General features: G+C 44.7%; 2 protein-coding genes across 10 annotated transcripts in view; both read left to right on the top strand.

Moving 5' to 3' along the window:
- Positions 1 to 2,519, top strand: part of SEC31A (SEC31 homolog A, COPII coat complex component) — a 99,423-nt gene extending 96,904 nt beyond the window's left edge. For all 9 annotated transcript variants that reach the window (XM_075066108.1, XM_075066106.1, XM_075066104.1 and 6 more), the window contains 2 exons: positions 483 to 554; positions 1,906 to 2,519. In XM_075066108.1, coding sequence (XP_074922209.1) covers positions 483 to 554; positions 1,906 to 2,085 — 252 coding nt within the window. In that variant the 3' untranslated portion in view covers positions 2,086 to 2,519. The remainder of the gene's footprint in view (positions 1 to 482; positions 555 to 1,905) is intronic.
- A 15,450-nt stretch (positions 2,520 to 17,969) lies between these two features.
- SCD5 (stearoyl-CoA desaturase 5) overlaps positions 17,970 to 24,548 on the top strand; it is an 83,856-nt gene continuing 77,277 nt past the window's right edge. The window contains exon 1 of the mRNA XM_032796846.2: positions 17,970 to 18,551. Within this exon, the coding sequence (XP_032652737.1) occupies positions 18,323 to 18,551 (229 nt within the window). The 5' untranslated portion in view covers positions 17,970 to 18,322. The remainder of the gene's footprint in view (positions 18,552 to 24,548) is intronic.

Genomic DNA, 24,548 nt, shown 5'->3' with positions numbered 1-24,548 from the left:
CTGGAGTTGCTAGGGTAAAAGTTCTCCGACGAACGTGCACGCGCGGCGCGTACACCTACTAGAATGGATATGAGCAACACATCTCGAAGAACAACAGTTACAAAGGTGAGTAACCGTGTTTTTTCCAGTTAGCTGCAAAACAAAACATATACTATATGTTTATGTCACACATTTTTAAATCCCAAAAACATCGCAGGATGTTTCACAAACAACACATGTGCTGTACTACTGCAGTGCAGTAGGTAGGCAGAACCTTAGGTGTGGGGGTTGGCTACTCTCTACTATCATCTAGTCTTCATCTTTCGTAGTAAAATCAGTGGTAAAAGGTACTCAGCAAACAGCTTAAAGTCCAGTGCTAATCAGGGAATCTCAGTTGCTGCTGTTCATTTGTTATATAGTTCCCTTTGTGACTAAATCATAGTCTCGCTATCAAATCAGAACTGTGTTCTTAGTACCACTCCACTTCCTTTTTTCCCCTGCAGCAAACGAAGAGGAAATTAGATGATGCCAACAAACGCCTGGAGTTTCTATATGACAAACTTAGGGAACAGACAGTAAGTAGTTTTATTCTTTTATTACTTTGACTTTAAATACTTTTTTCCATATGATGTTGCATTTATATATATTATATCATTGGTTAGACGCATGACATTTAAGTAGAATACCATTGCACAGGTCTGTTCCTATGCTGTAGGCATTTCTGAGACTTTCTTGAAAAGATGGCATTGATCCAGGTTTAATGCTCACATATTAATCATTACCTAGAATGATTGGCACTGTGAGCGTGTGCAGACTTCTCATGCATGTGGTGGAGTTACGGCATTTGTATTGTGGTAGTGCCTCGAGGCCCTGACTGAGATCAGAGTCCCATTGTGCTAAAAGCAAACAATAGGAGTCCCTGGTCCAAAGAGCGTACCATCTAAATAGACAAATCAGACAGAGGAAGTATCATCCCCATTTTACAGATGGGGAACTAAGTAAGTGGCCGAAGGACTGAGAGGGGACATGATAGCATAGCCAACTACTGAACTCAGCTCTGCTGAGGACCAGCCAGTGGCGGCTCCAGGCACCAGCGCTCCAAGCAGTCCCTGCAAGGGTGGCAGTCAGGCAGCCTTCAGCAGCTTGCCTGCGGGAGGTCCCCAGTCACGCAGATTTGGCGGCAATTCGGTGGTGGGTACGCCGAATCCACGGGACCGGGAACCTCCCACAGGGAAGCCGCTGAATCCGCGGGACCGGGGACCTCCCACAGGCGCACCGCCAAAGGCAGCCTGCCTGCCGTGCTTGGGGTGGCAAAAAAGCTAGAGCCGCCCCTGGTATCCCCAGTGGCATAACCACAAGACCCTCTTTTCTTAGTGGTAAATCTTTTTGTTGTTGACACTTGCTCGTGGGATGCTTCCAGAAGAGGAGACAGACCTTAAAGTCAGTAAATAAATAACAATAAAACCATTAATGTTTCTTGTTCATAGTCATCACTAACACAGGTACTCTGAACTCAGGGAGATGCTGGGGTAATAGTGGTGTAAAGCCATGTGTGGAATTGGCTGTATGTCCCAGAATACAGGCTTGCCTTGAGCCCCTGCCCCATCCCAGGAGAGCTCTGCAGACATTTCTTCTTCTTCTCGTATTTTGATGATTCAGTTAATATTCTTCCCCTCTGAACAGCCTGTAAACACTGGTGTAAAAGGGCCTGACCAAAGTCAGTTGATGTCAATGAGAAGACTGCCAATGAGTTTGTTAGGCTATATTGTAGGTCCAGAATGCTTTAGCTCTTTTCAAGGGATGACCCAGGTGCCACAGCAGCACTGTGGATTGATACTTGCCCCGGGCTATTCATCTTCTGGCTTTGGCATACTGGATGTCTTTCCTTCTGCTGAACTTCCTTCTGTGTCCTCGGCTTCATTTCAGCTCTCCCCAGCAATCATCAACGGCTTGCACAGCATTGCGAAAAGCATCGAAACGCGCAACTACACAGAGGGACTGAACATCCACACCCACATAGTCAGCACCAGCAACTTCAGCGAGACATCTGCCTTCATGCCAGTGCTGAAAGTCGTCCTCACCCAAGCCAATAAGCTGGGGGTCTGATGTCACCCCTCTCCCTCGCCCAAGCAGAGCTTGTGATGTCACTTTTCCAAAGTAGTACATTCAGCAAAACGTGTGCAAGAAGGGGACCAAATACCAGACCTTAGAGCATGTTGCAGTAGATCTCTGATCAATGGCATGACACTATCCCTACAGATATACATCATCTTAGAATGGCCTTTGAGCCCTGGTGCTTTTTTATTTTAATCTTTTATCATCCCTAATGATTCCTGTCTACAGACAGTATATTTAATGGATTACACCTCGTGTTGTCAATTTTAAGTGCATGTTGTACACTAAAGAGTGGTTTTTAATACAGAAGTGTGGGGGAAAAGCTGATGGTAGGTTGTGTATCAGACAGACCTTATAACATTCTTTCCACTTCCCCTCCCATTCCTTCATATCCACCAGATTAAAGTGTCTGATCCTCTTTTTAAGTGTATTTTGTCATTCATTTTTAAACCTACCTGCAATTCAGTTTATTCCAATTAGATGTTAAATGGTTTAATTTTGCACTGGGCCAAATAAGAAAAATAAAGGCTGAGGTGATCTTTTCCATAAAGATTAATTTATTAAAATGTGTCTGTATGACATGAAGCTTTGAAGATTTGAACTGGAGCCAGGGAGAGAGCTGTCCATCACTCTGGGGAGACGTGGACGTGTTTTCTCAGTGCTGAGCGCACTGCGGAGGTCCTGGTACATAGGGATTAAGACAATTCTATTCCAAGTTTACATCAGGGTGTTCACATGTCAAGGAAGGGCTTAGCAGAGCATTGAAAGATCTGAAATCATTACAAGTTGCTACGGCAACCAGTAGAGAGAGGTGAGCATTCAGCACATAAACAAAGGCAAACCTTTTCTTGCATTCCCCTGAAGTTAGAAGTTATAGGTGGCCATTTTCATATTTGCAGTGCTCTGATGTGCACTATGCTATGACATAACCATTACCATGTCACTGGCCCCATACCGAATCAAGTACGTTTCTTGTGTGTTTGTTATTTACCGATGCCATTTTCTGCTTTGTTTAAAGTTGTGCTTGAGTTTTTAAAATTTGAAAAACATGTCATGAGTGTCAAATAAGTGTGGTAAGGACAATTCCATAATTACTGGAATCTGTCATTAAAAGATATTGCCTGCAACAACCTGTGTTTGTGAGAATATAGACCCATAGGAGCTATCAAAACTGTTCTTGAGGCGCTGTAGTAGAGAACAGTTTCACTCCACCAGATGCTGAGACTTTTTTAAATATAGATAACAAAAGGTAAGTTCCTAAATCCATAACTAGGCACCTAAATAATCCTCCTATTCTTCTGTAGTGGGTTATTATGTTGGCTGAATAGTGGCAGAAAGGTGAAATACGGCAGCACTGCCAGAACTGAGTAATGAGGTTGAGGAATCTTTTTTCGTGTCTCAGTGAGAAAAATAAGCTTGTCAGTAGTGCACCCATGGATTCTTGGACCATATGGTCTAGTAAGTATTTCCCATCAGCTCTGTAAATGGACTGATTAGATGTGTCCCAGGTCAGCATTATGTGGCATTTCCTCTTGTGAGGAACAGTCTCACAGATTGGTTTGGCTAGCCCATTTTACAGGCTCTGTTTCTTAGGCTGTAGTTGTGGTTGTGGGTGTTGTGAAATCACACTGCTAGCCTGTCATCATAGCAGCAGCACAGCTATCCTGGTTTTGTCAGTAGCCTGCCTCTACTTAGGCTGTCCTCAAGATCTCAAAGCTGAGACCCAAGCTTTCTAAAAATAGAACAGAAATGTACTTAATGAGAAAATGTGCTACTTTATCAATGAGAACAGTTGGGAACAAAATGGTGATAGATCAGTTACCTTCTGGTTACATCTTCAAAGAATGTCAAGCAAGTAAACCACTCTCTGACATTATAAACACAGAGGACCATTTTTGTGTAAAGAATTCAATAATGCACTGCCTGTATCTTACTGAAACCAGATTTCAGTGGAACCTCATTGATATCACTGGAGTTACTTCTGATTTACACCAGCCTGGTCAGATCAGAATAATTCCCACAGGCTGTGGAGAAAAAAATAATAAAACATTTAAACTTTGGCAAGAGGAGTCTTGTCCTATGATAGCTGGATGTGTCTTGTAAGAAGAGGAGCCCGTCCTGGAGAAAAGAGAGTTCTCTAGCCAGTGGAAAATCTTTATATACATATGGAGGGAAACATTCACTGGCACGTGCAGTTTTAAAAGAATTTTCTAGTACCACCTTGCAGCAGACGGAGATGCAAGGTGGAGGTTACTTCAGATTCTCTTTCAGTTCTATAGAAATAATGGATACTTAAGCAAAAAACATTTATTGCTTGTAAATCCTTGTCGTGAGTTTACCATGTTTTACCTGGGGAATTTCTAAGACTAGCCTACAAAGGAATGTTTTGGGTCATCTTTTAATCACGATGGCTTTTCCGTCCTGTGCACTATTTATATAAGATATTAAATTCAGTGCTTTTGGGATAACAGAGCTCCCTGACGTACATACTGGGAATGTGGGTTTTGTTACATGCTGCTTAGTAACAATGGTCCTGCTGTCAGAAGAACAGATTTTAAACTGGACCCCTGGAGGAAAAAAGAGGAGAGGAACCATTTAAACCTGGTGGTGGCGTACTCCTGATCCTGTTCTAGAATGTGGAGCAGTCAGGTTCTTGCAGTAGAATCATAGATCATTAGGGTTAGAAGAGACCTCAAGAGATCATCTAGTCCAACCCCCTGCTCAAAGCAGGACCAATCCCCAAATGGCCCCCTCCAGGATTGAACTCACAACGCTGGGTTTAGTAGGCCAGTGCTCAAATCACTGAGCTATAGCTCAGGGGCTCCTGGTAGTTGGATGATTGCTAAAGTCCTTGGATGTGTCAAAAATATGTGTCTAGCACGTCTCAACTCCCTTGAGTGCTTTGAGCCTCACTTCAGATGACCCAAGCGGTAAGGTGATCCCATTTGATTAGTCTGGTTGACGTGCTAGAACTTAGCAGGAAAACAGTTCCTCTTCCATCAGTTATTTTTCCCCTCCCTGCTCCTCAACCATATGTTGGTCCTGGATGACTCTGCATAAAAGAAATTTAATGTGGATTAGCAATTCAAAACCACATTAAGCATCGATTAGAGAGAGAGGTTAGGCAAGGACAGACCGTATTCAAGCCTAAATGCTAAAATAGGATGATGACTGCATCTCTCTTGCTTTCCCTCCATAGCAGTGAGATTCTGCTTCCACTGAAGTTAGTGACAAAACTTTACTGGTGCAAGACTGTGCAGTGTTGTAGCTGTGTCAGTCCCAGGATATTAGAGAGACAAGATTGGTGAAGTAATATTGTTTATTGGACCATTTGTGTTAGTGAAAGAGACAAGCTTTCAGGCTGGCCTAGGCTTTTGGGGCAGGCCTAAGCCCTAGGATTGGACTAAAGTGAAGTTGCTTTTCATTATATATTGTATTATTTTCACAAATAATATATGGATACAAAGAACAGTTTTAACATGTAACATTCTATATGTGAGCACACGACATTAAGATTGAGCTTCCAACCTTAACTCATCGTCCACTCTCTTTTTTAGGTAGTTCTAAGGTTCTATGCTCTTTTAGTTTTTTCTAATTTCTCTTTCAGTTACCCTCTGGAACTCATTGCCACAATATATCATTAAGGCCAAAAGCTTATCAGATTATGATGGTTTTTTAAAAAAAAAATTGGACATTTATATAGATAAAGACTATCCAGTTTTGGAATAGTAAACATTTTAAAAGGGAGAGTTTGATAGGGGGATAAACCCTGAATCTTCAGGGCATAAGCCATTCTCTGACTATTTGAGTTAGGAACAAACTGAGTACTGGTTATCCTATAGTTAATATTGTTAATTAATGTTAGGTGCAAGAAACATCTTAATTTTCTCTGAAGCATTTGTTCTGGCCACCATTAAAAAGAGGATACTGGCCAGATCGACCACTGACCTGATCCAATAAAAATTGCCATTAGAGCTTGTGATATCTCTGAACATTAGGTATTTGACAGGGTGTCCTTTTAACTCTGCCATTCTCATCTTTGAGATACTCTAAGCCCAGGTTATTAAGAAAAACAGCATAATTCCAATATTCATGCACAAAATTTCCCACTTACTAATTGTTAGATCTTAGTGAAAACTACAAAGCAAGCTGTTTGTTTTTCTGTTCAGCCAATTCTGTTATCTCTTCACAGAATTACTGATCAAAACAGATACTTTTTTTTCCATGCAACCATAATTCAAAAATCTCTAAATTAATTCCTCTCAGACTTTTCACCAAAAAAAAACACAATTTTTTCTGAGCAAATTTCAATTCCAAACTGATATGCTTGAAAATGTTATGAGCAACAGAAACAGAGGAGTCAGAATGGAAGTTGTACTCAACCTCCCAACAAAGGGAAATATTCATTTTAAAGTTGTCTTATACATAATATGCAGTGCATCAAAGGGGAATTTAGACCCCAATCCAGCAGAACACTTGAGTGTGTGTTTAAGGTGAAAGCACACAAACGGTTCCATTAACACATTTGAAGTAAAGGAGACTATTCACGTACTTAAAGTTAATCACATGCTTAAATGCTTTGCTAGATCAGGGTCTTTGCTTGTCTCCATTCCCTTCTCTGTCACTCGATGAGCTCCTAGGTCTTTGAACAATATTTTGAGATCACTTGCTGGGATCACAACTGCTACATTTAAAAAAAAAAAAAAAGAAAAGAAAAATCAATATAATTCACTTTGAAACTTTTTTTCACAGCTCTGTGCTGAGATTTCATGATGGCTGGGTACTGCAACCTTCCTGCATTCTCTTTAACAGGTACTTGCTTCTCCTCTGCATTTTTCCAGAGAGAGAATTCTAGAAGAACATTTAAAATACATCTATAAAAGTCTTGGGCTTAATTATATATTCTCTGCTGATTCAGTTGCCTCCAGAACTCTAGTTGGTAATTAATTAGCACACTAGGCTATTGTGCTTTGCCCCAGTACAACTCATAAAATTGCTCTTTTCAAGCGCTGTTGAGCTAACATTTGAACATTAAAAACAAAGTGTTTACTCACCTCACACTGAGTTGTTTTGCCCAATTTATTCAGTTGGGAAGAGACTCTGCATCTTCCAGAGCAATGTCGCTTATGCTGCACAAGAACACTGCTATTCATTGTGGGGTATACAATGACTCCATCACTATTCCAAAGGGGCATTGTGTTGTTCAGGGCAGGTAGGAATGGGCAATCAAGGTGCATTTTAATTAGATCATGCTCTACTGCTCTGCTCAGAGAGAGAACCAACTTACATTTGCTTTTGATTGAGCGTATAGTTACAAACTGAGTGCCCGATTCTGGCAAAGCGCCCCCTGACTTGAATGGAAGCAGACCTGGAAAACCCAGTGCCTTTTGGTCTCATTGTCTCTCTTGTGGCTTTGTTTATAGTGGATGTAGTCATGCTGATCATGAGCAAGTGACAACATGGGTCCTCGTTCGCACACTCATGATCCATGTTGTCACATCCCTTTCAGCAAGATGGAAGTGCTCATGTTGCACACGGCCTTTCGTGTTCCCATTTGCTTGGATGGAGAACACGTAAATAATCTAGTGACATGTTTGATGACTGGCCAGACTCGGTGAATATTGTTTCTTCTATCAGTGCAGTTAGTTCACAAGTACATTTTTGTTGGTCAGCTGGTAAAGTGGGCTGTGTTCTCCTATAGGCCCTGATTAAACAAAACGTGCTTAACTGCCTGCACGTGCTTAAGTCCATTCCTATTCAGCAAGGCACTTTGGCACTTTATCCATGGAACTTATGACTGTGCTTAAGTGACTTGCTGAGTAGGAAAGAACTTAAGCAAATGCTTACAGCTAAGCATTGATGTTAGTGGGACTTGAGCCCATGCATAAGTGCTGTGGACATAAACACGAGGAATAGCCCCCTAAGTTTTACTTTAAATTTGGTTGCTTACTGGTTTTTAACTTTCTGCCTTCAAAAACAATAGCATAGTGCAAAAATAATATCAGTGGCAACTTACAGGTCACCCTCACCACATATATATGTTCTGTAACTATTCAACCTGCATGTAAAAGACCTACTGAAGCACAATGGGCCACACTCTGCCATCAGATATACACACAATCCTCAAGGAAGTCCAGTGGGAGTTGATTGTGAATAGCTGATGGCAGAATTTGGCCCAAAGTGAATGCTCCGTGTCCTGCATCAAAATCCAGCTTCTGTCTGGGTTCTTAACAAGTCAAAGCATCCTAATATAAACCCCAGTTCAGCAAGGCACATAAGCACATACGTAATTTAAGCATGTGAGTGGTTCCATCGAAGCTGATGGAACTACTTATGTGCTTACTGTTCATCAAATGCTTAAATGCTTTGCTGGATCAAGGCCTTTTGTTTGCATGCTAAATGTTAGACACATGCTTAAATTCCTTGCTGAATCAGGGTATAAAAGGTGGATCTATACATTAATAAAATATATTAACTAACAAGAAAATATTGTTGACCACAGCATAGCAGAAGTGATTTATACTCCGTACATATTTGTAGTCTTGCGTGAACATGTTGAACTATATTGAAAAAGTAAACAAACTGGAAACCATACTCTGTAACAGAGTATCACCACAACAGTGAAGTGAGGCAGTCTAACAGAAGCTGAGTTGACCCTTACTCATTTTTTAAATAGCACCAATCTTCTGACTCTGTTTCTGAAGCCAGATCAGGGATCACAATGGGATTTTTTTATTAATCTTGTCTCCCCCTCCCACCAGTTGATTATGGTTTGTTTCCCATTTCTGTTAGAATGTCTTTGTCCTCTGAACCAAAAGGTAATTTTTAAAGGTTTGAATGTTTTTGGTTTTGTTTAGAACTAAAATCTTAAAACGGTCTAGGCTAGAGATAACAGAGGTGTCATGAGACCATTCCTGAGGCAATGGGCTCCAACCCTGGTTCTATCTAACCATATAAATGTCTGAGAAAACCTTTGCACTTCAAATCTCCTCTGGGTTTTCTTTCAGGATTTCTCCATGTAAAGACTAGGAAGTGCTGCAACTATTTCCGCCCCCCCACCCTTCTCCACTGGCATTGTGATGGGTTGGATCACAGAAACCCCCTTGGGAGCTGCCATCCGATGTGCCAAGACTACTTCTACCCCTGTCTTCCCTGGCAGCTCGGGACCCCAGCACCCTGTCTTGCTGAGCCAGACAGTCCTGTCTGCTCCAGCACAGACCCAGGATCTGAATTACTTGCCCCAAAGCTGCAGGTTTACCTGAAAGCAACTCACAGAAATGTTCTTGTCTTTTAACACTCAGATGCCTAACTCCCAGTGGGGTCTAAACCCAAATAAATCTGTTTTACCTTGTATAAAGCTTATGCAGGGTAAACTTACAAATTGTTCACCCTCTATAACACTGATAGAAAGATATGCACAGTTGTTTGCTCCCCCAGATATTAATACATACTCTGAATTAATTAAAAGTAAAAGTGATTTTATTAAATACAGAAAGTAGGATTTAAGTGGTTCCAAGTAGTAACAGACAGAACAAAGTAAGTCACCAAGCAAAAGAAAATAAAACACGCAAATCTATGTCTAATCAAACTGAATACAGATAATCTCACCCTCAGAGATGCTTCAGTAAGTTTTTTCCTCAGACTGGACACCTTCCAGGCCTGGGCACAATTCTTTCCGCTGGTACAGCTCTTGTTCCAGCTCAGGTGGTACCTAGGGGATTCTTCATGATGGCTCCTTCCCTCCCTTTGTTCTGTTCCACCCCTTTATATATCTTCTGTATAAGACGGGAATCCTTTGTCCCGCTCTGAGTTCCCACCTCTTCCTTCTCAATGGAAAGATACCAGGTTAAAGATGGATTCCAGTTCAGGTGACATGATCACATATCACTGCAAGACTTCATTGCCCACTTGCCAGCACACACCTATACAGGTAAAACAGAGCCATCTGCAGACAATGGTCCTGGTTAATGGGAGTCATCAAGATTCCAAACCACCATTAATGGCCCACGCTTTACATAATTACACTAGGTCCTCAGAGTTATATTTCATATTTCTAATTGCAGATACAAGAGTGGTACATTTATATAAATAGGATGATCACACTCAGATTATAGATTTGTAATGATACCTTACAAGAGACCTTTTGCATGAAGCATATTCCAGTTACATTATATTGACTCATTAGCATATTTTTGTAAAACAATATAGGCTGCAATGTCACAGGCATCCCTACTTATCTTCATTTGCAGGAAGAATGCTATAGTTTTCCTCTGCAAAAATTGAATCCTCCTATGTCCCAATTCCATGCAGTCACTAAAAGTGTCACCATTAAATCGATCACTAACCCTAACCCTAACCCTTCAGCGCAGTGAGTTTTAAAGCAGCTAAAGGTTAAAGAATGCATCAAATCACAATACAGCATTTGTTACAAGCAGAATCCTTCTGTATGTTTAGTTGACGTATGTGGTGTTTATATAGTGACTAAAATGTAACAAACTAGTAAAAATTCTGACTCCAAAGAGCTTGCGGTGTAAGGGGTGTCATAAGTAGATAGGTAAGGTAAGGGTTAATTTTCTTTTACTGTAAAGGGTTTACAAAGGGAACCAAACACCTGACCAGAGGACCAATCAGGAAACCGGATTTTTCAAAAAGTAAGGGTGGGAACCTTGGAGGTTTTGGCTTGTTCTGGGTTTTTGTTTCCCTCGCTGTGAGTAAACAAGCTTTTCTTCTAACTCCATCTCTTCTTTCAATATTCTACTAAACATCTGTGAGTACAAAAGGAAACAAAGTAATCGGCTGTGAGTGCTTTGATTTGTATTTACATGGGGTTGATTGCTGGACTGGTTTAACTGGGCTATCTTTAAATCAGGCTGTTATTCCTATTTTCTTATAAGCCATATTCCTGTATTGAATTTCTTAATGCAGAGTGAGTATAATGTAAGTTCTTTCTTTTTTATATATAAAGTTCTTTTAAAACTTGTGGAGGATCTTTTTTAGTGAGGCAAAGGGATAAAAAATTTCTGTACCAGTATCTGTCTCCCTCACGGGAAGATAGGGAGGGGGAGAGAAGCATACATTCTGTTGACTTTTCCTATTGTCCCCAGGGCGGGGAACAGCTACGGAAAGAAAGAAAGACAACTCCGTTCTCTGTGGTTGAGGTTTTCTCTAGTTACTGCTACGAGACAAGGGAGGGGGAATCTCCTGGTGTGTTAGTGTGACTAGCTTGAATGCATAGCCTCGAGGGAGGTAAATAGCTTCTCGGGTTTGCATTCAAAATTAACATCGCCCAGGCTCACCCAGGGAAAAGGGGGGGGAGCTGGGGATGAGATAGGGAGACCAGGTCTGGGTCTTGGGGGGGTCCCCCAGGGAAAAGGTTGGGGTGACTCGGGGTAACCAGGAACCCTAAATAAAATCCTGGTTGGTGGCAGCGATATCAGATCCAAGCTGGGTATAAGCTTGGGGGAGGTTCACAGTAAACACTCAGATTTTGAACGCTAAGTCCAGATTTGAGACAGACGTTTACCACAAGGGGGAACATATCAAAGGACAGAATACGGAACAACAAACGAGGAGGTGAGGACCGTGAAGCTGGATTGCAGTTTGTAATGAATAAAATTACTGGGTGATCTTTCAGAATTTCCCTTTCACATGTATTATGTGATTTTGTTCCAGAAGGCATTTAAAGAGTTAGTGTTGTAGGTCGCGCTACAGAAATATACCTTAATCTGCTTAAGCAGATGGACGTCAATAGGACTACTTGACGTCCATCTGAAGTCATGTGCTTAAAGTTAGGCATGTGCTTAAGTACCTTGCTAAACTGAGGTCTGGATGAATGGTTTTGCTGTAGATTCTTTTCATTAAGATACACGCCTGGCCTCTGTATGTTACTGATTGCTGAAAAGCTTACCTAGTTGATTTTTAGATGATCCTGTCTGCATTAAGGACGTTGGTAGTCATGTAGCTGCATCAGTGCAGTCAGCGGGGCACAAACCCCTGATGCAGAGACTCTGCATCAGCACAAAATTACCTTCCAGGAATACAGTTCACTCTGATTTATCAGCTGAAGTTAGGGTGACCAGACAGCAAGTGTCGTCAGATGCTACCAGTATGGTGCTGTGCTCTGTTCAGTGTTGATATCAATCGTCTGCGTGCATGTTCCCTCTATGTGCTGCCCTGGCTCTGCAGATCACTGGCACAGCAGACACCGAGAGAACCCCCAATGACCACCGACTCTAGTAAGGTACGAAGGCACATCAAGACAGGTTTATTGTTGAAGAGAAACACAGTCTCCAGCTCCCCGGCATAGAAGGCCAAGGTGCTGCTAGCTAGTACATATGCACTCAGTTCAGTCAGAGGTGGGACTTTCCACTGCCCCCTAGGCTGGACAGACACATCCACTCAGAGGTGCATTCTTATACAGAGGTACAAACAAGTTACATATCACTCCTGACGTATTGAGGTGCAACCTCTCTACGCAGTACGATGCCGCCTCTCACCTTGTCCATGTTGGTTCGAACAAAACAACTCTATCCATCATATTACACTTTTGGCCCTGTCATTGGGATGGGTCAACCTGTTCCTTCTTATCTGTGTGCAGTGTACAAGTATGAGAATGTTCTGATATCTGGTGTCTGGTACCTTTTAGGTATGTCTCTTTTTGCAGCATAAGCCCTTTCCTTGCCAGCTTCTGTGAGCAGGGCCTGCCTCTGGCTCACAGCTTAACTTTGCTTTATGTTAGCAAAGTCTTGACCATTACCTTAGTTCAGGCCTTAGGCCTCACACCAGGCCTCTGATACCAAGGTTTATATCTCATAGCCTCCTCTTACTACAGCAAGTGTGAAAAATCGGGACAGGAGGTGGGGGGTAATAGGAGCCTATATAAGAAAAAGACCCAAAAATCGGGACTGTCCCTATAAAACCGCGACATCTGGTCACCCTAGCTGAAGTTATACTTCTGTGAACTCCATTGTGTGTGGAGTGTATCTACATTAGAGGATTGTGGCCATGCAACAATTACAGTGTAAGTGCACCAATGTTGAGCCTCAGACTTAGAGGTGGAAGAGACTCATTAAAATCACTGAGTCTGTCCCCCTCTGAGGATGCGGTACAACCCAACCAGAAAGCATGTATCTGCTATTAAACTGACACTGAGTACACTTGAACGTAGCCTAAAGGCTGACCTTGAACATCCTAAATATTTGAGCCCCTGAAAGAATAAAATATAGTAACCCATCAATCCAAGTTAAATTACTAATCCCAGTGACCCCAAAACAATTAACTGAAGACAACGTGTGTTGCAAGCACATAGAGACCATTTTTCATTTGTAGTGAGGGAACCATTCAATAATTTAAGGAATTAGTTGCAGGCAAATATTTTACTTGATCTTGACATCTGATTTTTAAATAACTTCAGAATACCATATATTCTTCAGGACTCTCTTCCCTTGCGCTGTATCAGCAGCATCTGAAGCCATGCACTAGTTAACAGTCAACTGCACTTCCCCCCCCCCCCCCAACTTTGTGAATCTGGGTCATCCTCTGGACATTGGTGAACTCTGTATTAACAAATCCCACTCTGGGATCTAGAACACCATAGGATTCTGCCTTTCAAACAGCAGCCTGCACTAAGTGACACGGCACACAAAAATGAGGCTGCAGATATAGCGAGAAACAAAGGCCAAGGCCGAGTTTGAAAAAAAATGGATGGAAGATTAGATGTAAGCACATGTGAAAACTAAAATAATGTTTTGGGGAAGGGGACAAAACTGATGTACCCTTTATTACTCTTTTTACTTCAATGGCTTCTTTGTTATTTTCAGGAGAGTAAATTTTATTAGCTAATTCCGTCCGGAATGTCTGCTGCTGCCTATGCTCAAGAGGCACTTTTTGGGTGGCGGAAGCTGGCTTACAGAACAAAGATATCTGAAAGTCAGCAGCCTTAATAAAGTGCTTATGTCACTTAGTGAAAGAATAGCTCTGACACTAAGAACTGAGAAGATAATATTTGGCATTTTTCTAGCACCATTAAGGGCTGTTGCTTACCAAAGTAGTTGCTAGTCCCCTCCCCCCCCCCCACACCTTGTGAAGGGAAAAGAATATAGCTTTTATAGCTATAATCCACATTAAGATTTGCTTTCTGTCCATATCTAGAGGAAATTCTCTCTTAGATAGTTGACTAATCTGACGTCAATTGGACTAATCACATACTTAAAGCTAAGCAGGTACTTAGCTACCTTGTTGAATCAAGGCCCTAGGCAGAACTAAACTTTAAGAAGAGGAATGAACCAGGAACACAGTCTAATAGGGGTGTTGCTTATCCTCAAATCAGCCAATCACTTACGAGGATTTTCTCTAGACCCAGAGAAAAAAATCAACTCTCATTCAAGTCTTAATTTGGGCTGAATGTATCTATCCATGGGATGTGCTTAAAGAGAGGCATTCACATAGCTAAACAAGGACCTATAAACAGAAATCCCTACTGCACAATGTGAAATCTGGTAGCACATCAGACTCCCTCTACACAGCTGTTTAAAAGCTTACATCTCAGAATTAGCTGGCCCCCTTTTCAATGCATGGCCCCCCAAAGCATCTTGAAGAATCAGAATTACCTGGGCAACCAAAACCAAGAAGTTTAAGGGCTAAGGCAGGAGGAGTCAGGCTCCTAGCGGCTTCTAGAGATGGAAAAGCCTAGTAGAGCCAGTCTATCTTCCCACTCTTGACTCCTTGGGAGTGGCTGAGTAGGGCCTTAGGGGTGTAACTGGGGGAGGGGCATGGAAGAGATCTCTCTTCGTGGCACCCTCCCCTACCCAACTGCCTGATTTATTTGGTGAAAGCCAGACGGGTGGAATTACACCACCTTAGAGCTGGGGGACCCAGCCAGTGGGACCATAAGGTGGGTCAGCTGGGCCTGCAGGATGGTTATAATCTATTGCTGCAGCAGAATTATGTGATCTAGGAGGTTTGGTGACACCCCGCCCCCTGCACACCCCCTCCCCAAGCCTTTCAAGGGGAAGATTTACAGGATTGCCTATGGATCCACCTCGCTGAGTTTCCCTACCCCTCTGGTCTGCTCCTGCTGGCTAATCCATGGAAGTAGAGGGCATCATGGCCCTGAGCAAGGACTGTGGGCTTTGGGCCTTTAGGGTATAATTCACCCCTGTGCAGATAGCTGGGTCTTGTTTTGCCTCTCTGTGGAGCAGTGAATAGTTGTGAAGCGTAGAGCCCAACCCTTGCAGAAAAGAGGATTTTGGGGAAGGAGTGGGACAGCACCTTAAATCTGTTGTGGGTCACTGAGCGTTGGAGCAGGACTCACCCAGACATGATGGCCATGGTGTGTCTGGTGCAGCCCCAGTGCAGCGACACTTACTTCCACCAACTGCGGCTCACTCCCTTTAGCGGCAGTAAGCCCCACCCACGGGGGTATCTCTTTGCCCCAGCACTTAATGGCGTATGCTGGGATTTCCCAACAAGGGATTCGACTTGCCACCTACTGACAGTAAAACCGAAGTGGAGACATTTTCTACAGACACCTTCCCCCCTCCACTAAAAAAAAAGAAAGAAAGAAAGAAACAGTCATCACTGGCTGCTGTTATATTACTTTTGATGAAATATGTGGGCCCAAAACGTCAAAGGTGTTAGCATGACCCTGCAACATTAAACAAGGTTCAGGGTTGGCTATACAGAGACCTCAGCCTGCTTGGTACCATCACCAAGACACCGCTAAAAATCCCTTTCACCTTTTATTAAAGATACCTGAAGAAAACAGAAGCCAGTCTGAATGCATTTGAAATGTGCACTATTAAATAAGGCTTTTCTTTTTGAACAATGTTCTTTGTTCCCTTTTCCTTTAGCTGGAGTGAGTTTTTAGAAGGAAACCCCCCTGAGAGCAGGACCGGTGCTAGTGTTTTTAGCACCCTAGGCGCACGGCCATTTTGCCGCCCCGCGCACTGGCCTGCGGAGAGGGTCCTCTGGTCCGCGGCTCCGGTGGAGCTGCTGCAGCCGTGCCTGCGGGAGGTCCACCGGAGCCATGGGACCAGGGGACCCTCCGCAGGCACGACTGCGGCAGGTCCACCGGAGCCGCCTGCCACCTCCCCCCGGCAAAATGCCACCCCCCAATAATCCTGGCGCCCTAGGCGATTGCCTAGGCCACCTAAATGGAAGCACCGGCCTTGCCTGAGAGGGTATTAGAGATGGTACGAACTGTCCTTTTGGGGAAAAGAGAAGACGTTAGCGGAGATAGGTTGGAGTACAAACACACCAAAGGAGAAAAAAAGCAAAGACAGAAAATGCAGCTTTTGACTCCAGTATTCGCTCTTATTGCTGAAAAAACACAGGCCCAGCACATGGTCTGATCTGCACCTCTGAGACCTGGCAAACTCATACCAGCAGTGGGCTGTTTAGGGCATTGCATTTAACTGCCTCTCTGGTCACCACTTACAACAACGTTGCTAAACATACAGCCTTGCTCTTATTAGACACGAGGAAAAAGGAGAGGGCTAAGAAAGAAAAGTAATAAGGTGGGAAGGAAAAGAGCACGTGGGATGGGAGGGAACCATAACGCAGCCTCACCTCCCAGCTAGTATTTGGGATTTAGCTGGAGCTAGTGGAGATGGTGATGTCATCTGGCCCAGCCGGCTCAGAACATCTCTCAAGATTAGGATGAAGGGGGGCTGAAGACCCAGGAGACAGTAGGGGTGGCAGCCATGACAGTGAAGCTCACTCCTTCCCCTTCTGTCATCTTTCAGTCAGCCAGCATTGGGGTAGCCAGCTTTCCCTCCAAGTCTCTTGATGAGGGCCCCAAAGCGGAGCTGTGGATTCCCTCATTGTTTGGTTCACCAATTGGACCTAATTTTCACCACCAATTTTGGTTCACTGATTTCTGGTCCCACAAGTCTCTTATTTACCAGGTGTAATCTTAACAGCAGCTGCAGCTCCTTTCCCCATCAGCGTGCATTGTTATAGCTTATCGTGACACCTTACACACCTATCGCCACTTTCCCACCGTTTTTACAGTGAGCTCACAACGAGGGTAAAGGTGAAGGCCCATTTATCATCAGATTGCCCATAACATTGTTAACAGTCTGGTTATTGCACATTCATAGCAGGCAACAAGGCTGCAAATAGATCACTCAATAGTTCAATCCTTTGAAAAACTGCTCTCTCCCTGTGGTGCCACGTGCAGTAATTATTGTTAAGGGGCCCAGGGCCGGCTTTAGGACATGCGGGGCCCGATTCGAAAGAGCTGCCGCTGAAATGCCGCCGAAGACAGCAGCAGCGATTGAGCTGCCATCGAAGATAGCAGCGGTTATTTGACAGCAGCTCAACTGGTTTCCGCTGTTTCCGGCAGCACTTCGGCGGAGAGTGCAGGGCCCCTCTTCTGGAAGCTGCGGGGTCATCTTAGGGGTGGGGCCCGATTCCCGGGAATCGGTGGAATCGCCCTAAAGCTGGCCCTGAAGGGGCCTGATTTTCCAGTGGGGGCCGGATTGGGCCCTCAATCCTGTTTAGAGCAGGGATTTTCAATTGATGTTAAATGATATGTCCTTTGACAACAATTGCTATTAAACAGGCACAGTTGTACTGAAGGAGTGCAGGCTGATTTGGTGCAAGGAGGGGTTTTCCCCATCAAGCGAGGGGCAGCAAGCTCACAAAAACTTGGTGGCCTTTGGGGAGGACTAGTTGCATCTGGCCAGGGGTGGTGCGTCAATCCCTCCCTCTCAGTGTTTGCATTTGGGGTGTGTGTCTGTGTGTGTGTGTGAATATTCAGTCTAGCCAATATGTGGCAACAGCGGCCAGAGCAGCTCTCGCTCGCTCTCTTGAAGAGCCCCACATGTAATTCTGATTGGCTGTAGCTATGCAGGTCTGTCTTTCACTCTCTTTTTCTCTTTCCCTCCTCCCCCCCCCCTTTTTTTTCCTTCCCTCTGTTGCTGTGCGGAGTTCAGCCCTGGCACAGCAGGAGCATCATGGATGAGATGTTAGCAACAGATGCTGTGCGCCAGGACTTGCATTCGTAGGGTTTATTTAAAACTGGTCTGCAGGGAAAAGAAGGGGGGGGAAATCCCCAAACCTAAAAAGAAGAACAATTGTCATCTGTTACAATAAATCATCAACCCTCCAAAGCAAGCAACTACTCCCCTTTGCTGGCTGACTGGTAGCTGTTCTCAGACCCTGCTCCGTGGGGTACCGCACAAGCTCTGGCGCATACGCACACGCAGACCTTGCTTTCTTAGCCATGTCGGGCCCGGGAGCCAGCTGTGCAGTGGATGGAAAGGAAAGGAGCCCCTTCGCTGATGGGAGAAAAGAAAGCTCATTAGGGTCAAAAGCCGAGAGCAGCGAGGGGAGCACCAGATATCGCCAGCAGATTGTCTGGAGGAATGTTGTCCTAATGACACTGCTTCACATTGGCGCTGTCTACTCCCTCAGCCTCATCCCAAAGGCTCAGCTGCTTACTTTGATCTGGGGTGAGTTCCCCGACAATCGGGGTCTGCTTTGTTATCCCCTTGTAGGAGACATCTCCTTTCTGTGGGGGGTGCGGGCGGGCTTGTTTCTGTTTTCTGAAGGCTGGATTAGTCCTGTGTTCTCAGCTGTGCTTTAAAACTGGAAGGAGGGGGAGGTCGCACACTGGAGCCTAATATTTCAAAGTCCTCTTTGAGCTTGAATCATTCCATTCAGGTCCTCTGCTACATGATTTTCACCCTAGGGCAAAAGGATGATAAACCACCTGGTACTTTTCCCATGAGCGACAGGATCAGAATTGTTCCCGTGCTGGAGGGGGGTGGGAAAACAAAAACAGTCAGATTAGAAACTTCATTCTTCTCAATCGATGAGGACATCAATTGGCTCTTTTCAAGCACTTTCCCATAGGAGATGGTTTTGTCTAGTCCCTTCCCCTGTCTCCCAGATCCTGGTACTTTTGACTCCTTTCTGAACCAATAGCTCACAGCACTCTTAATAAAACAACTGGGGATAAGAGGGAGAGGGGGAGATGAAATCTCACTGAAGGGCCAGATCTTGTGAGGGGCTGAGCATCTCCCCACTTGCACTGAAGTCAGTGGGAGTTGAGGGCACTCAGTACCTAGCAGGAGCAGACACCAGCAGCCTAAAATGCTTCCCACTCTAATTCCTTGCTTCATATACAGTCCAGGCTGTTATTACTTCTTCTCCTTATGGGCTCCACTTCCCAGCCTCTTCCCCTTTTAATGCCTGGTACGTGTAGATGCTAATAGCCTGCTTACATATCCCTAGAGTCGCTATCGAAGAATCCCCATGGTGTGCCCCTGGCATAAAGCAAACCTGCTGGAGATACGCTGAATAGGGCTCCCGCTCCTTTTCCCCAGCTCTGGCTGGGCATTGTGGCTGCACCAGGGGCTTTGGGGGGCAGCCATGATTTAGGGCTGCAGCTCAGGAAATCCTGAAGCTCCCGCAACTCATCCCAAATCATCTTTGTTCCCGGGTGTCAGCATTTACAGCCAGCCTAACTGCATGTGCTCCAATGGGTACGTCAGCATAGCAACTTCTGTTGGCCCCTTTCCTCTGGGTTTAGCTGAGACAAAGGACGCAGCCCCTGCTATGTGAGTGGATGCAGGTCGACCCCTCTGTGGGTGGGATGTCACTGAGGTTTTTTTAGGAAGCCTATTGGGGCCAAAGCACAATCCCAAAATACCTTCTGCTGTGGCTAAGTGTCTAGCCCCCTGCAACACACACACGACTTGCTTCTGATGCTTCCCACAAACACCACTGAATCTGATGGGAGTTGAAGGGGTTTGATGCCACCCAGGACAGGGGCCATAGGTAAAGATGTCTGGAGTTAGTGCATGCTGAGAATGTGGAGAGTTATTCAGGAGCCCTTCCACTCCCTGTTTGATTTGGAGGAGCTGTGTGTTGACACACAGGTTTGCATAACACATGGTATGCAGGGAATGGTGTTTAATTCCAAGACCCTCAGGTTCCCAACCTCCTCCCGATATATTCACTATTATACTGGTACACACTGTGTTCCTTAATGACAATTATAAGGGCTCTTTGCACTTCCATCTGCTCATCAGAGTATCTCTAAGCACGCTGTTAGCCCAGAGCTACAGAAGGGGAAACTGAGGCACGGGGAGGCTGTCACACTGTGAGTGAGTGGTAGAGTAGGTAGTGGAACACAGGTCTCCTGGTTCCCACATGCCAGCTCTAGCCTTTTACTCTTTGGCCTTAAAAGAAATGATTGTGCTACTTGAAAGCCACAAGTGTGAGAGCAGGAGTGGCATGGGATGGTAAAGGCAGGAGGGAGGCAGAGGGGGTGATAAAGATTCTAGATCCAGACCATGTTCATCAGAAGTTGCTCTGTCTCCTTCCTGAATTCCAGCTTTGCTTTTTAGAGCAGTTGTAGAGAGATCTCAGCCGGGTAAGAGCATTCAGGCTGGCAGGACAGTAAAAGGGGATGAAAGCTCAAGTCAATGGGTGACATACGCGAGATCACTTATTCACTGACTCCTTAAAAATCCTGCACCCCAATCTGGGTCTATGCTGGTTATGTACTAGGTATGTATCTTGTGAACCATTTAACCGACACTTGTAATTTCTCATAACTCAAGTCTGACCTTTTCCCTCGTAACCTGTGTAAATTTGATTTCAAACATTAGCTTTAATAAAAATGTTAAATGTGTTCAATGTCTGGCACCCCCTTCTGGGGAGGAGGTGCTCGCACTCCCCTCATATTCAGGTAGGGGAGTGGTGAGTATTTGATGCTCTGATAGCCCTTTTCTGTCTCTAACCACTCGGATCCCAGCGACAGTCACATCCGGCAGGCAGCAAGATGAGCAAGCCACACCCACCCACCCACACTATCTGAAGGTTCTCACGGTATGTCCATATTACAGCTAGATGCCCATGCCTGGCCTGTGCCAGCAGGCTCGGGCTAAGGGGCTGTAATTTAATTGTGATGCAGATGTTTGGGCTGGGGCTACAGCGCCAGCTCTGAGACACTTCCCCTTGCAGGTCCTAGAGCCCGAGCTCCAGTCTGAACATCTACAGCGCAATTAAACTGCCCAGAGCCCTGTGAGCCAAGTCAGCTGGCGTGGGCCAGCAGCGGGTGTGTCTAACTGCAGTGTAGGCACTCAGTAGAGGCCTCCCCATCCCCAGCCACCCATTTCAAAATAGGGAAGAGAGGCCTGGGGCAGGGAAGGATTTGGCTGTGCTGAACCTGACCTGGGTTTTTTTTTTTGTCAGTGTAACTCCTCCCTACTTCAGATCCATTATTCCAAAACCTGCCCACTAGGACTGCTAGCTCCATCGGCAGAGCATTGGTTCAAAGGATACACAACAAAGAGGCCTGGTTAGTCCTGTGTCTTTTAAAAGAAACATCCTCCTCCCCTCCAGCATTCACAAGAGGTGGCCTATATCCCAGGCTGAGACTGAGTGTTGCTAGCAGAGGACAGCATCACTGAGGCATATAAAGGTGTTCTCCATGCTTGGTCTTTCAAAGACAGATTCTGTATCCCTCACAAATCATAGAAGCCTCATTATGTCTCTGTTACCTTGGACACCCGTTTGCGGTTTCTGTGCTGAGTCAGCTGTCTGTGGCCTTGATTACCACTGATTGCAATCTCCCGCCCCCCCACTTCCTTTTAATAATTCCCAGAGGGTTTAGTCAGATTATTCTTTCCTCTGCATCATTTCCAAAGTCCCTAAATGAGCATTTTCATGGCTGGCCCTACTCTTTCAGAGGTGGTTGTATTTTGAGACTGGAGAGTATATCAAATCTAAATCTAAATCAAAAGCCAACGATCTTGCCTGCTGCAGAAGTAGATCAAACCCTTCCATGAAACAGCCAAACCATGCGTTACCTGCCTACTGCTTAGCCCTCTCCATTCTCTGCAAGTGGAAACAACGAAGACAGCATGGGATATTTGAGCTGTTCCATCAGCTTTTTGGAATCAAACGTGTTTCAGAGTCGGGCTTTGCAGAGCTGTCAAAAGTTCAAAAGGGAAAAGAATCTGCTCTAATTGTTCATAAATCTCCCAGTCTTTTGTTCTGTAACAATGTGATAGTTCTTTAGACAGCACTGCTAGCATAATTCCTGGTATTTCAGTTGCTGTAGAAACAGAACGGGGCCACTTTTTTTCAATGACATCCATTACTTTCTTTGATAACTTTTTCTTTTTTCTGCTCTTTTTTAAGTGAAACATATGATGAGCGAAATGGCTGATCTCTCTTAAAATCCATGTGAAAAACAGGTTTGTTTTCTCTCCCGCCTTCCCTTTAGCTGATATCTAGGTACCTACCTATTCTATTGTGGGAGAGTTTAGAAAACCAGCCCCAGCTGCATCTTTCTGGGAATGCTGCGCACAGCATAAGGAGAGGAGATTTGAAAACCAACAGCTGTAAGAGCCAAGCAATGAGAAAATAAAAGAGGAGGCACAGCTATGCTCTCTGAGTCAGGATGGCTTCTCTTGTCTGTTCTGTAGCTGGCCATGACGAGAAGGAGAAAGCAGAGATTTGCACTAGGAAAGAGAACCTAACATATAGCTTCCTTTATCTTCTCCCTCCCATCTCCTCCACTGAGATGATGCTAAAAGAAAAGACTAGATTGAGTGTTTGAGGATCTGCCTTATATGTGGGTTTACCACTGCCCCTCTGCTGGATAGAGTGAGTGCCTGCTTGGCCGCCTCTGGGCTAGTCAGAGAGATAAAATCCTCACTACTGCTGACAGCTAAATGAAGGTCTCCTTTGGCATAAGGGCTACACATCTGTAGGGGAGTTTTGAGCTAAGGGAGAAATTTATTATTATTAATTTGTATTGTAAGAGCACCTAGGAGCCCCAGTCCTGGATTCAGGACCGCCTTGTGCTTGCACAGAACCAAAGGACGATCCCTGTCTCAAAGAGCTGACTAGCTTGTATTCTGCTTTGCTGTCCAAAGTGCCAAAGGTGACCTAAAATGGATTTTGGTTGCATCCTTCGTTTGTTGCTCTGTGGTGTATAAAGAAGGGCTGGGAAGCTCTTCTTCTTAAGCTTTGTTTTCCTTCTCTTCCACTCCCCACCCCTACAAATCTTAGAAATATCAGAGATGTCAAGTCTGGTCTACCCTGGGTTAAAGTCTCTGCTCTGCCATACTTCCTGTGTGAGCTCGGCCAAGTCACCAGGTCTTCATTCCCCATCTGTACAATGGGCTAATAGCACTGCCCTGCCTCACAGGGATGTTGTGGGAGTAAACAATAAAGACTGTGACATACTCAGATACTAGGGTAATGGGGGCCATACAAGTGCCTTAGCTAGACATCTGGTGAAGGGTAGCAATGCTTGGTACAGGTGTGAGATAATTAACATCTCAATGAACTGAGGTATGACGTTCGCATCCTCTCCATTCTGCTGTACCAGTTTAGAGGGGGATGTGGGTTTTCTGTTCTGATGCAGAGGAAGGTATGAAGGGCTAGTGCCTTATGAGGACTAGTCTGTTAAAATGAAGCCCCAGGGCATGTGCTATGCACAGGAAAGGCTGTGGGTAGCGGGTTTTAGGCTGGGTAGTAGGAAGGTGCATGTGGAAGGGTTTTAGAAGTGGAGGGAAGTCCTCTTCTACTCCTCCACCTCTCTTTTTTTCCAGCTAGCGACTCCATCCAACACAGACGTATCTCCATGTCCATCTGAATTCTGAACATAGTTTGCAACCCTAGGACTAAATATTGCTGTCACCCCTGCACTAAGATCTCACGTAAGAAATTCTTCTCTCCTTAGGGAAATCAAATCCCCATTTATGTTAACAAAGAATGATGTAGGGAGAGCAGAATACTGGAGCCGAGAGCTGACAGAAGCATGTGAGAAAAGAACTATGTTCATCCAGCATTTTCCCCTCATCTTCAGAGGAATCTCTTCTGTACAGGGTTGGCTCCAGGCACCAGCTAAGGAAGCAGGTGCTTGGGGCGGCCCATACAAAGGGGTGTCACCTGGTCACTATTGGGGCAGCTCGTCTGGGTCTTCAGCGGGAATTCGGTGGGTCTCTCAGTCCCCCTCTTCCTCTTTGAGCTGCTGCTGAGGATGAAGACAGGGAGTGAAGGACCCGCCGCCGAAGAATGGAGTGGTGCGATTGAGTTGCCACTGAAGTGCCGCCGATTGGCTTTTTGGTTTTTTATTATTTTTTTTCCGCCGCTTAGGATGGCAGAAAATCTGGAGCTGGCCCTGCTTCCGTATTATGAATAATGAATCACGAACAGGTTAATATTTGTATCATAGTAGGACCCAGAGATCCCACTCAGGATTGAGCCCCCTTTGTGCTAGGTGCTGTACGAATATATATTTTTAAAAAAAGGAAAACAGACCCTGACCCAAAGAGCTTACAAGCTAAAGAGATGCAAGACATGACAAGTGGATCTGGAATGCGGTGGAGAGCAGGGGAGGAAGACAATAGTGACAGTAATAGGAACAGAAATTTACACTGAATAACTGAGTGAAAACTTCGGGGGACCTCACGTGTCGGGGT

This window comes from Chelonoidis abingdonii, chromosome 5 (genome assembly GCF_003597395.2).
Source record: "Chelonoidis abingdonii isolate Lonesome George chromosome 5, CheloAbing_2.0, whole genome shotgun sequence".
NCBI lineage: Eukaryota > Metazoa > Chordata > Testudines > Testudinidae > Chelonoidis > Chelonoidis abingdonii.
The sequence above is the reverse complement of the archived record's forward strand: the minus strand, read 5'-3'. Positions and strand labels throughout refer to the sequence as shown.